This window comes from Pelophylax lessonae, assembly GCF_965119305.1.
Source record: "Pelophylax lessonae genome assembly, chromosome: 11".
NCBI lineage: Eukaryota > Metazoa > Chordata > Amphibia > Anura > Ranidae > Pelophylax > Pelophylax lessonae.
The window spans coordinates 150678556-150692304 of NC_138778.1; the positions used below are offsets into that span (position 1 = coordinate 150678556).

Sequence of the window (13749 nt, forward strand, 5' to 3'; positions counted from 1 at the left end):
GGGAACATTTTATGTTAAGGGGCACGCTGATGGGCAAAACAAAACGTGTCCATCAGCGTTGCTCTTAACATAAAATATGCCCATTAGAGTTCCCCTTAACATAAAATATGCCCATTAGAGTTCCCCTTAACATAAAATATGCCCATTAGAGTTCCCCTTAACATAAAATATGCCCATTAGAGTTCCCCTTAACATAAAATATGCCCATTAGAGTTCCCCTTAACATAAAATATGCCTATTAGAGTGCCCCTTAACATAAAATTTGCCCATCAGCGTGACCCTTAACATAAAATAAGGCGCACGCTGATGGGCACATTTTATGCTAGGGGGGACTCTAATAGGCATATTTTATGGGGCACTCTAATGGACACAAATGTGTGCCCCTTAACAAAATATGCCCATCAGTCTGCATTTTATAAAAATGTGCCCCACATACCTTTGGGAGCAGAAAATGCAGGAGCCAGGAGCAGCGAACATCAGAGGGGCAGGGCGTGCTCGCGGCTAGGCTGAGTGTGAGAGTCAGGAGCCGCAGTTAGGAGCAGGGGGGCGGGGCCCGCTCGTGACGTCACGCCCCAACTCGCGGCTGGCTGGGAGGGAGCCGAAGAAAGAAGCAGGGGGCGGGGCCCGCTCGTGACGTCTCGCCCCAACTCGCGGCTGGCTGGGAGGGAGCCGAAGAAAGAAGCAGGGGGCGGGGCCCGCTCGTGACGTCTCGCCCCAACTCGCGGCTGGCTGGGAGGGAGCCGAAGAAAGAAGCAGGGGGCGGGGCGCACACACGTAATGTCACTGGTTGCTGGGACACCCGCGGTCCCAGCAAACTAATAACTACTTACAGTGGCGGCCTGACGGGTCCGGGCGAAAGCATCGTGCGGGCCGCTCCTGGACCGCGGGCCGCCATTTAGTGACGGCTGGTTTAGATCAAAGCCCAGTCCTAAATCCAATTGAGAATCTGTGGCAAGCCTTGAAAATTGCTGTTCAGATGCTCTCCATCCAATCTGACAGATCTTGAGCTCTTTTACAAAGAAGAATGGGCAAAAATGTCACTCACTAGATGTGCAAAGCTGGTAGAGACATCCCCAAAAAGAGCTGTAATTGAAGTGAAAGGCGGTTCTACAAAATAGAATACAAATGCATTCCACACTTTTCACATTTGTAAACATTTTGAGAAATCATTTATCATTTTGTGTTGGTCTATCACATACAATTCCAATAAAATACATTTATGTGTTTGATTGTAACATGAGAAATATGAATGGAAAATTTTCAAGGAGTATGAATACTTTTTCTAGGCTCTGTAAAATGGCATGTAAACCATGAATCACCGATGTGAACCCAGCATTAGTCCCACTGGGACGGAGTGCTGGACACTGCTGATCTCAGAATTTCAAGTTAATGTAAGTAGAAAGAAAATAAACTTTACATTTAAAGTTATTTATATCATACATAAACTGTAAATAATGCAGTACTGAAAATAAAAATCAGCACAGATATTATTGGTTAACCACTTGCCAACCAGCCGCCATAGTTTTACGGCGGCAGGTTGGCTTTGTTACGCGACACAACATACCTGTACGTCGCTTTTTAGTGGGGGCGCACACGCGCCAATTGGCCAGTGGGGGAGCCAATCAGCGGGTCAGGCAGATGCAATGTCCACTGGCCACCCGCAATCACTCCCCATGGAGACAGAGCGGCGGTCTGCCTATGTAAACAAGGCAGACCGCTGTTCTCTCAGTGATGAACACAGTGTTCATCCAGCAAGTACAACCCCCACACTTAACCCTTTGATTGCCCCTGGTGTTAACCCCTTCCCTGACAGTGTCAGTACAGTAACAGTGCATATTTTTAGCACTGATTACTGTAATAATGTCACTGGTCCCCTCAAAACTGTCAGTTAGGGGTCCAAACTGTCCACCGCAATTCCGCTAAAAATCGATGATCATTACTAGTAAAAAAATAAATAAAATCTATCCCCTAGTTTGTAGACGCGATAACTTTTGCGCAAACCAATCAATATACGCTTATCAAAATGATGTGGCAAAATCATTTTTTTATTAGGAATGTTTTATAGCAGAAAGTTTTTTTTTTTTTTTTTTTTTTTTTTGTGTGTGTGTTTTATTTATTTTTTCAGAACTGTTGCTTTTTTTTCGTTTATAGCGCAAAAAATATAAACCGCATAGATGATCAAATACCACCATAAAAAAGCTCTATTTGTGGGAAAGAAAGGACATCAATTTTATTTGGGTACAGCGTCGCAAGACCGCGCAATTGTCCATTAAAGTAACGCAGTGCTGTATCGAAAAAACCAGCCAGGTCATTAACCACTTAAGTCCCGGAAGATTTTACCCCCCTTCCTGACCAGGGCCTATTTTGCGATTCAGCACTGCGTGAGTTTAACGGACAATTGCGCGGTCATGCGACGCTGTACCCAAATGAAATTGACGTCCTCTTTTTCCTCACAAACAGAGCTTTCTTTTGGTGGTATTTGATTACCTGTGCGATTTTTTTGATCATGCGCTATAAACAAAAAAAGAGCGACAATTTTGCAAAAATAACAATATTTTTCACATTTTTTTATATGAAATTCCCCCCAAAAAAATATAAAAATCAAAACTTAACATTTTAGGCCAATTTGTTTTCTGCTACATATGTTTGGTAAAAAAAAAAAAAAATCGCAAAAAGCGTATTTTGATTGGTTTGCGCAAAGGTTATTGCGTTTACTAACTAAGGGAAAGATTTTTGTCATTTTTATTGTTTTTTTTTTTTTTAACGAGTAATGGAGGTGATCTGCAATTTTTTTTTTTTGCGGTACTGCGACATTGCGGCGGACAGATCGGACCCCTGACTGACATTTTTGACACTTTTGGGGTTACCAGTGACATTACTACAGTAATCAGTGCTATACATAAGCACTGTTACTGTAAAAATGACACTGGGAGGGAAGAGGTTAACTTTATTGGAGAGGGAGGGGTTAAGTGTGTCCCTAGGGGCGTGTTTCTAACTGTGATTGGATGTGGCTAGTGGTGTAACAGCACAGATCAACGGTCCTACATAGCAGGACCGTATGATCTGTGCTTTTACACAGGGAAGAATGACAGGCAGCTTTGTTTACATTAGCCGCCTGCCTTTCTCCCTCTCCACCCGACGATCGCGAGTGGCTGGCGGACATCGGGTCCGCCAGTCACACGCGCGCGCTTCTTAGGGTACGAGCGGGGGCGGGAGCGCGCCTCCGGCGGCGCGCGCTCGCCCCCTATTGGCTCCCAGGCTAGTGACGTACCGGTACGTCACTTTGCCTGGGAGGGGCTGACCACCACCGTATATAGTCGGGCGGTGGTCGGCAAGTGGTTAAGGGGGTAAAACCTTCCGGTCCAGAAGTGGTTAAAATAGGTCCGTGCCCCAAAGTAGTAATTTGGAGTGGTTAGGAAACATTTGTAAGTCTGTTTCTGTCAGAGTTAGTGAATGTAAAACTTCATGGTTATTAATTTCTCTTTTGCCCTTCTCTCACTGCAAATCTTTAATAAGGAAACTACCAGCCCAGTGATAGGCATATCAGCACAAGCAAGAGGAGGAGATAAACTAAGGAATATTTTGGTTGGGCAATTTTCTGGAAGTATTTATCACTCATAATTGAACAAATGCAGGCATATAGTACATACTAGTTGAACCTACATTTTCTAAGAGACAAAGAGGATAAAAATGACTCTCTTGAAATGTCTGCAGAACTGTGATGTCAACTGCCCTAAATTTTGTAAAATATGGTATACCAAACTTTTGCATCTAAACAGCTTTCCCGTCAGAGCCCCCCCCAATCAAAACGCACTCCTTTTCACATCAGAACCCTAACTTTTTTGGCCCTGGGGGAGATCGGGATGTGGAGCAGCTCTGAAGGAGGTGGACTTCCTAAATGGTGGGGGCAGGTCTATATACCACCTGCCCTGAATCAGTGTCATGCATTGCCATGGTACAAGTGGGCCACCCTCCAACACCATAGCAACGAATGTTCACATGCGTCATGGCCTTAGAGCAGTGTTTCTCAAACTTTTTTTCAGTCAAGGTACCCTTTAAAAACATGGACCATCTCAGGGAACCCTCCAAAATGATGGACAGTCTTGAGGGGCATCATTCTAAAGTAAGAACTATTCTGATAGTTTTACATATTGCAGCAACATCCATACATGTAGGACACCCAACGTTAGAGGTGATTTACTCTTCCAAAGCAAATACACTTTTGCAAACTGGCACTGACTAGTATTCTAAGGTTTCTCTTCGCCCACAGCTTTGAGACCCCAAAGCTGATGGAGAGGGGCAAGGGAGGGTCAAACAAGGATTATATGCTGGCAACTGACATCCTCCTTATTAACTGATGGTCATTTGTTGTTAGGAGATTGGCAGCTAGAAGTTTGTAATGGTGTACAATGAAAACCTGTGGCTTTGTAAAACTTAAAGGCAGGTTTCATCCACCCACGGGCTTGTATACGATTTTGGGGCAAATTGTAGGCATTTTGCCAGGGCACCCCACCCTGGTTAAAAAAGGCTGCCCTAGAGTATCATTGTTATGGTGCTGGAGGCCAGTCTGTCTGTACCATGGCAACTCATAATGCTAATCCAGGGTCCCATGCTATTGGCACCTCATGTGCCACTGGCTTAGCTATATGTTTAGATGATTTGAACAACAATTATCTTTATTATATCCAAATCTATACAAGCTTTAAAAGGAAAATAACGTTCCGCCTTTGCATTGTACATAACCGGGATTGTTGATATACATGCCTGATATTTAGTACTCTAACTCATATTTTGTCTCTGTTTGAAAGATAGGGGTCGGCAGGGGTCATTACTAACCGAACAGTGCGGGCATCCCTTCAGGTCCTATATTGATATTTCTCTATCACTTATCAATTATGATCCTGTGTTTTGTCGCAATTGTTGTACTCTTTTTTGGCATACCTTTTAACCGCTTGCCAACCGCCGCATGGACTATTTACTGTGGCGGTCAGCCCCTCACAGGCAAAGCAACGTAGTACTACGTCGCTAGCCTGTGAGGGTCTAGGGAGCGAGCGAGCGGTCACGAACCCCCCCCCCCCCCGCGTGTGCCCGGCAGACCCGATGTCCGCCGGGCACTCGCGATCGTCCGTTACACCAGAAGAAAGGCAGGCGGCTGATGTAAACAAAGCCGTCTGTCATTCTCCCCTGTGTAAGAATGGAGATCACACGGTTCTACTATGTAGGACCGTTGATCTCTGTTCTTACTCTAGTAGCCACAGCCAATCACAGTTAGAAACACGCCCCTAGGACACACTTAACCCCTCCCTCTCCAATACAGTTAACTCCTTCACTGCCAGTGTCATTTTTCCAGTAACAGTGCATATGTATAGCACTGATTACTGCAGTAATGTCACTGGTAACCCCAAAAGTGTCAAAAATGTCAGTCAAGGGTCCGATCTGTCCGACGCAATGTCGCAGTCCCGCAAAAAAAAAAAAAAAAAAAAAAAATCGCAGATTGCCGCCAATACTCGTTAAAAAAAAAAACAACAAAAATGACAAAAATCTTTCCCTTTGTTAGTAAACGCGATAACTTTTTTTTTTTTTTTTACCAAACATATGTAGCATAAAACAAATTGGCCGAAAATGTAAAAAAAATTTTGATTTTTACATTTTTTTTTTTTGGGGAATTTCATATAAAAAAAAATGTGAAAAATATTGTTATTTTTGCAAAATTGTCACTCTTTTTTTGTTTATAGCGCATGATCAAAAAATCGCACAGGTGATCAAATACCACCAAAAGAAAGCTCTGTTTGTGGGGAAAAAAAAGGACATCAATTTCGTTTAGGTACAGCGCCGCACGACCGCGCAATTGTCCGTTAAAGTCACGCAGTGCCGAATCGCAAAATAGGCCCTGGTCAGGAAGGGGGTAAAATCTTCCGGGGCTTAAGTGGTTAAATAAAGAATTTATATAAAAAACAAAGGAAAATAGAATTTAGATTCCTAATGGATATTTCCACTTTTAACACATTAATTCTCTTTTCAGACAGTCTCTCAACTCTGTCTCAGGACATGTTGCAAAGGTCTCATCGGAGGAGGCAGAGGGCACTGAGAGAACATGAGGACCGTCTGGCAGAACTGAATGAGTGCAGAGATGGCCATTCCTTGGTTTCATCCCAGGCTGAACTGCCTGGAACCTCTCATCATAATATAGACTCACAGGGCGAAACCCCTTTGCAAACCAAGAACACCACTAAACCGAACAAGGACAATAAGGCTGCCTCTTTACTTGAAAAGAATGCCAAAGATCTGCATAAGGTTGGCAAAGTTGTGTTTAAGAATCAGACCACAGCCTCTGCTAGTGCTGCAATTTCAACTGAAAAAAGAACTATCTTGAATAAAACAGCACCATCATCATCTAGAACCCAAACAAAACTTCAGCCAACGAATAAGCGTTCTGCAGAAATAACACGAGGTGCAACCTCTTGTAACCTGAAAGAAAGACAGACTATGCAGAAAACAACAACGGAGAAGGCAACAACTCCCGGTAGATCAGCCATGAGTGCTCCAAATCAGAGACGGGCTGTCTCCTCAAAGAAATTGTAAACTGAGAAAAACCTGTGGTCTATACAGACCAACCAAAGTAAAGATCTGCTTGCTAAGAGAAAGAAACTGAAACACCATGCTTGCCCGAACAGGTTGTATTTGGTGATTGCTGTATCAACATGTTTATTGAAAACATTAATTATGGCTGTCATTAATTTGAATAATGGTGTTTGGTGGTGCAGTAATGCACTTGCGGCAGGCATGGTTTATAAACGGTTAGTGGATGAACTCTTTGTATAATACAAGCTCTTTCTCCACGCTGAGACGAAATAGTTCAGATAATTCCGTAAGGTCAGGGTTCCTGGTTTCATCAAGCAAGTTATTGACCACCAATAAATTATCTTTCTCCATTTCTCTTTGTTTCTTCTGTAGCATCTTTTCAGCCTCCTGTCCACATAAATAAGGCTTATATTAGAATAGAAATTTGAAAATCTTTATAAATACTCACACCACAACAAAAACACTGCATAAATGTAGTTGAAACATCCCAAAGATAGAGCACCTCCCCAGACCTGAATCTCTCTGACTCACTGTGAGCACAGGGGGCCTCCTCTAGAGGCCCGTCAACACTCACCATCGAAAGACATTGATGATTGATTGTTGTGCAGCTCTCATTCATCAGTGTCCTACTACTTTATGTTTTCCCAGAGATGATTTTCTAGATTTTACTTAGCAAGTAATGGAAGAAATTAGGAACATTTCCTGGTAATTTTTCTCAACACAACTGTAACGGATCAACCGGTACCCCGACTGGGTACCTCCTCTGACGGATGCTCCTAGTGCTTCCCGAGGGCTCCAGGCATTCCACCAGACATCATAACCACCTTAGACCCCACGAACCGCCGCAGCTTGGTTGGGGTCTCGCCGTCTCCTACCCACCCTGGACCTACGACAAGGCTCCAGGTTCCAGTGGGTGAACCTCCTTTCCCCAGAGATTGAAGCAGGAACAAGCTCTTACAAGAGATTAGTGATTATTCAAGGGAGTATGAAGAGCATAGCAATCCCTTGTAGCAGATTCCCCCAAGAAGAGACAGGACCCTCGATTGAAGGTGAAATATAACTCAAACTGTTTATTCAAACACATGCACAAAGAGATATACACTGTGGGACAATTCCCCCTCCCCCTTAGCAGCCAATCCACAGGCAGACAATAAAATAATGGAATACAGGCACTTACCAATAACAAACCCCACCCCATCTCACTATCTAGCAAGGGTCTATGAGACACTCCTGCAATATTCTAGCAATCTGAAAAGTCAAACCATTCATCTTCATACATTTCCTGAGATATATTGCTGACAAATATAACTGTCCCATCTGAAGCCATCCAAATCATTCTCTCAGCATCCCCCAAGTATCTGTCCCTCACTCCCAGTGACGGTGAACACCGTTCACAACAACTTTTCTGTAATTTGTACATCGTCAGATACTTGCCCTAAAACATATTCAACAAAGACTTTTGAATAACAGTATAACATAAATTAGATTTTTATGTAACATAAGTCAGGTTGAAAAATTCCATCCAGCTTGTGTCATAGAATGATAACGTTCACAGTGGAAACTTGTGTGTTTTAATTAAGGAGAGCTGTTTTTTTATGCCACTTTGCAAAGCATTTAGAAAATAAAAATTGGGTACATTTTTAGCATAACATTAAGCCTAGGTTCACACTTGTGCACTGCAGGACACCGCGTGTGATTCGCACAGGAAATACATTTTGTATGGTTCAAATCGTATTGCATCCGCACCAAAATGGTGCAGGATCCTTTTTTTTTCCCCCGCACCTAAATCTCATCGCATGGGTGTTAAAACCCATGTGATGCGCTTCTTGCAATTGCACTGCGTTTTGGGAGCTGTTTCAGGGTGTCGTTAATCTAACATTGACACCCACAGCAGATCACATGGATGCTGTGCAATTGCAATTAGGTGCGGGAAACGCACAGGATTCAGTGTAAACCAGGGCTAAAAGGAGAAGAATAGCCAAAGCTATTTTGGCTGTGCTTCTGCTGGAAATTACAGGAGTGCAGTTTGTTCTGCACTCCTCTGACTCGTTTTCAGCCAACAGGGAATTGGAAGCTGACGTCACAGGGCTAGTCCAGGCTCTGAGGAAATCATGACCATATGGTCAGGATCCACGTTGATGCCTGTAGTAGGCAGAGACTGACCCAGCGCTGAGGTAAGTCCCTGAAGGGGTTTTAACCCCTTCAGCAACTTGGAATGGGGGTGGGAGGGAGAGGAGCTCTACAGGGTCCTGCAGTGCCAGGAAAACTAATATGTTGTCCAGGGGGCGGCAATTTTTATTTTGCCTAGGGCGGCAAAAATCCTTGCATCAGCCCTGCCTGTGATCCTTCTATATAGGAACACAGGCTTCTATGATCATTTCCCAAGTCCCCCCCCCCCCCACAGTTAGAAAACACTCCCCTAGGCTCGCAATTAAACCTTTGATCACCCTGGGTTAACCCCTTCCCTACCAGTGTCATTATTACAGCAACAGTGCAAATTTCTAACACTGATTACTGTAGTAATGTCACTGGTCCTCCCAAAAGTGTCAAAAATGTCAGTTAGAGGTCCCATCTGTCCGGCGCAATGTTGCAGTCCCGGTAAAAATTGCAGATCACCGCCATTACTAGTAAAAAATAAATAAAAAATGACAAATCTTTCCCCTAGTTTTCAAACCAATCAAAACATGCTTATTGCGATTTTTTTTTTTTTTTTTACCAAGAATATGTAGCAGAATACAAATTGGCCTAAAAGGATGAAAAATTTTGATTTTTAATTTTTTTTGGGAACGTTATATAGCAGAATGTGACAAATATTGTTTTTTTTTTCCTCAGAATTGTCGCTCTTTTTTGGTTTATAGCGCAAAAAATAAAAAAACACACAGGTGGGAAAAAAAAAAGGACATCAATTTTTTTTCAGTACAGTGTCGCACGACCTTGTAATTTTCCATTAAAAGTAACGCAGTGCCAAATCGCAAAAAATGGCCTGGTCATTAAGGGGGCAAATCCTTCAGGTCCAGAACCGATTAAGGAGCAGACCATTCACACACAAATCAAGCAGGATTGTCCAGTATTTCTATAATGCCTAACTTTAGCCACCACTCCCCATTATCAGCCTGTCTCAAATACTTAGTGGCCTTCATCATACCTCATTGCCCTTACAGGCCTCCAGTGCCTTCTGGTGGTGCTTGTATAGTTCATGTCTCCTGTCCACTTGGGTTTTAAACCGAGGAATCTGCCTGAGAGGGTCTTTTTCACCAAATACAGGGGACAGCAACCAGGGTACTTGTGTAACGTGTGTGCCAAACACAAACGGCTTGAACACCGACCTGCATCAGACATACAAAGGTGGTAATATAAAATCAGTAATCAAAAAAAGGCATTAAATAAACGTTTCCTGAAAGAAACAAAGCCAATAGCTGCTGACCTTCTGAAAATGATAGTTGCCTGGCTATTAGGCTGTTTTGTGCACATAAAAAAAGTCATCATACAATAAAGGCAAGTGCTTGGCCAAGCTCAACATTCAGATAACTTTGAATTTAACATAAAAAATACAGATATTTTTATGTCTGCATCTTCTTCGTTTATGGCTTGCAGTTTTGAAGGTCATTTCAGGGTGTGAAATTTTGCAATATATGATCAATGTGAATTGTAAAGATTTACTTCAACAAGTACACATTTGAGTCCCCGTTCACACTGGGGCGACCTGTCAGGCGACCTGGTCGCCTGACAGGTCACCGTAGGTCGCCTGCCATAGAGAAGCTGTGGACCCGTTCTAATAGGAGCGACACAAGTCGCTCCGACTTAGAAAAAGGGTCCGGAGCTTCTTTGGGGCGACCTGCATAGACTTCAATGTTATGAAGTCCGTGCTGGCCACTCCGAGGTCGCGGTGCGAGCAGCGCGCCGCGACCTATGAGGTCGCCCCGGCAAGTCGGATCCCCCCAGTGTGAACGGGGCATGAATGTATAAACTGGGAACAGTGTAGAGGGAAAAACAACCATGAGCAGTGCAGCAAAGTTTGCAACTATATTCTTCAATTTTGGTAGAGGTGGTCTCTTACTTGGATGGATCCGGTGTGCCGGTGATCAGATGGATGCATGGTAATGGAGACTGGGGTAGAATAGATATCATACTGCCTGTAGTGCGGAATCCACCAGAATCCATACAGATGCCACTGTCCTTATCCCGTAGAATGTGCAGCATTGAGTCAACTGTGATGTGCCCTAAAAGGAAATTGGATAATGTTATAACACGGTTTTTATTTTACAGCTAAAAAACTGAATTTTTTCCATTTTCTCCGTTTTACTGCTTATTATACAAAATATATAAGGGGTATGTAAAAAAAAAAAAAAAAAATTACTAATGAAGGCCTGAGAAGCGCTAAAAAAAGTGTAAAAATAGTTTTGATGTACACAAATGTGTGGGTCACTAAGGTTTTGATTACTTCAGGACTTGAAAAAAGTTAAAGTAAGATTTATAAGCAAACCATTTTTTTTTTTCATTTTGGATAGCGTAAGGCAGGGTTGTAACTCTTGTCATAGTTTTTTTTTTCACCATCTGTGCCTCATTGGAGAGATTTCCCTTCACTTCCTGTCCCTTGCCCAAACTTGAAGTGAGAGGAAATCCATGCAAATTAGGGGAATTCTTTGGGGACCACCATGTAACCAGAAATAGTGTCCCCATGGGAAGATTTTCCCTATATTACCTTTATGGGGACAATCCAAAATGTAGGATTTTCTTTTACTTTCAATTATAACAGTAAACAGGACAAACAGAGAGGGGGACGTTTTGCCTCTAGTTATACTTTAAGGCACACATGTAATGAAATATAGAGGGTGCCAAGCATGCATCTATTAAAGTCAGCACAGGATCAGATGCAATTTACATAATTTTCCTGCACAGTGATACACAAAAAAAGACGCCATTGCATCAACACGGAAGCTAGGTTTTCACTAGGTTCACACAACTGTACTGCTGTAACATGCATGTTAATCATGTTGGTACACCGAGGTGCCATTCACTCCTTATGGCACCCCATTGCACTTTATCAATGCACCTACGTTGCGGTGCACCACAATGCACAATTACTCTCTACTAGGGATCGACTGATTATCGGCAAAGCCGATATATCGGGGGCCGATATGCACTATCCCCTATATGTCAGAATCGGCCCCTGAGGTTACCGATATTGTCAATATTTCGGGAAAGTGCTTGTACCGGAGTGATGCCTGCAGCTAGAGGCATCACCCCGGTACCGGCGTCCATAGCCGATGGTCGGCTGTCTTGTAATGACAACTAATGCAACTGAGAAGCCGCTCGGCTGTCATTACAAGGAGCGGGAGGGAACGTCCCCCCGCCGCCTTCCACGGCTCGCCCAGGTCTCCCGTCCCACCGGGAGACCCGGGCAACCAGACTGCCGCCGAAGAGAAGACCCGATCAAAGCCGCATTCGGCTCTGATCGGGTCTCCATGTTAAAAACCCAGAAGTGATGTCATGACATCACTTCCGGGTACTTTAAAAAAATTTAAAAAAATTACTGCATTCAAAACAGCCAAACTTAGCATTTTGAATGCCTTTAGGTGCAGAGAAGGGGTTTGGGGTATTTTAGACCCCCAGATCCCTCCACAAGAGTACCTGTCAAAAAAAAAAATTAATGTACAAAAATATTCGCGCATATCGACTGATACCGATATGCGTTGGCCAAAATATCGATATCAGCAATGAAAAACCGATATCAGTCGATCACTACTCTCTACCATGCACTCTGGTTTGCAGTGTTAGGAAAAAACAGTGCATGCACATGTTTTGGTGCGTCAGGAAAGCATTAACACACAAGCATTAATATACTGCATACATGAAAATCCAGCCTAAAAGTGATCCTGTGCCCACACTATGCATACTAAAGTATTTACATGTCCTGAACAAGCAGTATACGGTAATTAAAGTAAGCCCTCACTAACCTTTGCAGCTATAGGAATTATATGGAGAAATTTGTCTTCAAAATTTCCAATAGGCAATGAAATTTATTTATTTGTTTTCATACACTTTCTAAGGAGTCAGAATCTTGTAAAAAAAGACCCAGATGTTTCGTAGCTTTTGGAAAAGCACTGAAATCTGACTTTTAGAGTCTTTGTTGGGATTTTTGAGAACTAATTACTCCACATTACAAGCAGTTAGAGAGGTTAGGGAAAGCTTGTTTAAATCTTTTACTCCTTTGAAACACAATTTCAGTGTTTTTCCCAATAATTTTTTGAATCTATTTACTGTTGATTGACTCACTACCTTTGCTGAAAGTCTATTTCCAAGCGATACCTACTGTTTCAATAAAATAATACTTTCTAAGATTTGTTTTGAACTTTCCTCCTGCTGTGGTTTGAAGTCTTGCCTCCATGTTTGTGATCCTATTTCGTATTGAAAATACTGCCCTCCTGAACCTTGTTCATACCCTTCATGTATTTAAAGTTTTCAATCATGTCTTCCCTTTCTCTTATTTTCTCCAGACTGTACATATTAAGTTCCTGCACTCTCACCTGATATGTTTTATTCCTCAGACCTTTCACTATTTTTGTTGCCTGTTACATGACTCGCTCTACCCCATCAAATATGTTTTTGTAAATTAGATCTCCAGAACAGTATTCTAAATGGGGTCTAACTAAAGATCTACAGTATATAGAGGAATAAGGATCTTCTTTCTACTGCTGGTGAACCATCTTGTGATAACTAAGGCCCCTTTTACACTGACGGACTGATTGGGTCTGCCTGTCAGTGTTTCAGGTGGACCTGTTTGGACCATCCATTGCTCTCTATGGAGTGGAGGATGTCAGTGAACATGTGTCTGCTGCAGTGTTAATTTTGGCAGCAAATTTCAATTTAGTTTTAGTCTTAGTCTTAGGACTAAAATGACATTTTAGTTTTAGTCCCATTTTAGTCTTCTGCAAGTGTTTTAGTTTTAGTCGTATTTAGTCGACTAAAACTCCAGTACATTTTAGTCGACTAAAACTCCAGTACATTTTAGTCGACTAAAACTCCAGTACATTTTAGTCGACTAAAACTCATTTTAGTCATCTATAATCGAATGGGTGTAGTTCAATTGTAATTTGTAATGCATTATTTTAGCATTTCTCTACAATTTCCAAACTCATAATGCTGGTCCTGGAGTGAAAAATCTAA

General features: G+C 42.5%; 2 protein-coding genes across 2 annotated transcripts in view; one reads left to right on the forward strand and one right to left on the reverse strand.

Annotated features, from left to right (window-relative positions):
- LRRC46 (leucine rich repeat containing 46) overlaps positions 1-6609 on the forward strand; it is a 29498-nt gene extending 22889 nt beyond the window's left edge. Inside the window, exon 8 of the mRNA XM_082271873.1 lies at positions 6023-6609. Within this exon, the coding sequence (XP_082127999.1) occupies positions 6023-6582 (560 nt within the window). The 3' untranslated portion in view covers positions 6583-6609. The remainder of the gene's footprint in view (positions 1-6022) is intronic.
- Positions 6610-6675: 66 nt separating this feature from the next.
- SCRN2 (secernin 2) overlaps positions 6676-13749 on the reverse strand; it is a 38313-nt gene continuing 31239 nt past the window's right edge. The window contains exons 6-8 of the mRNA XM_082271872.1: positions 10640-10802; positions 9728-9908; positions 6676-6969 (exon numbers count right to left, since the gene is read on the reverse strand). Coding sequence (XP_082127998.1) covers positions 6799-6969; positions 9728-9908; positions 10640-10802 — 515 coding nt within the window. The 3' untranslated portion in view covers positions 6676-6798. The remainder of the gene's footprint in view (positions 6970-9727; positions 9909-10639; positions 10803-13749) is intronic.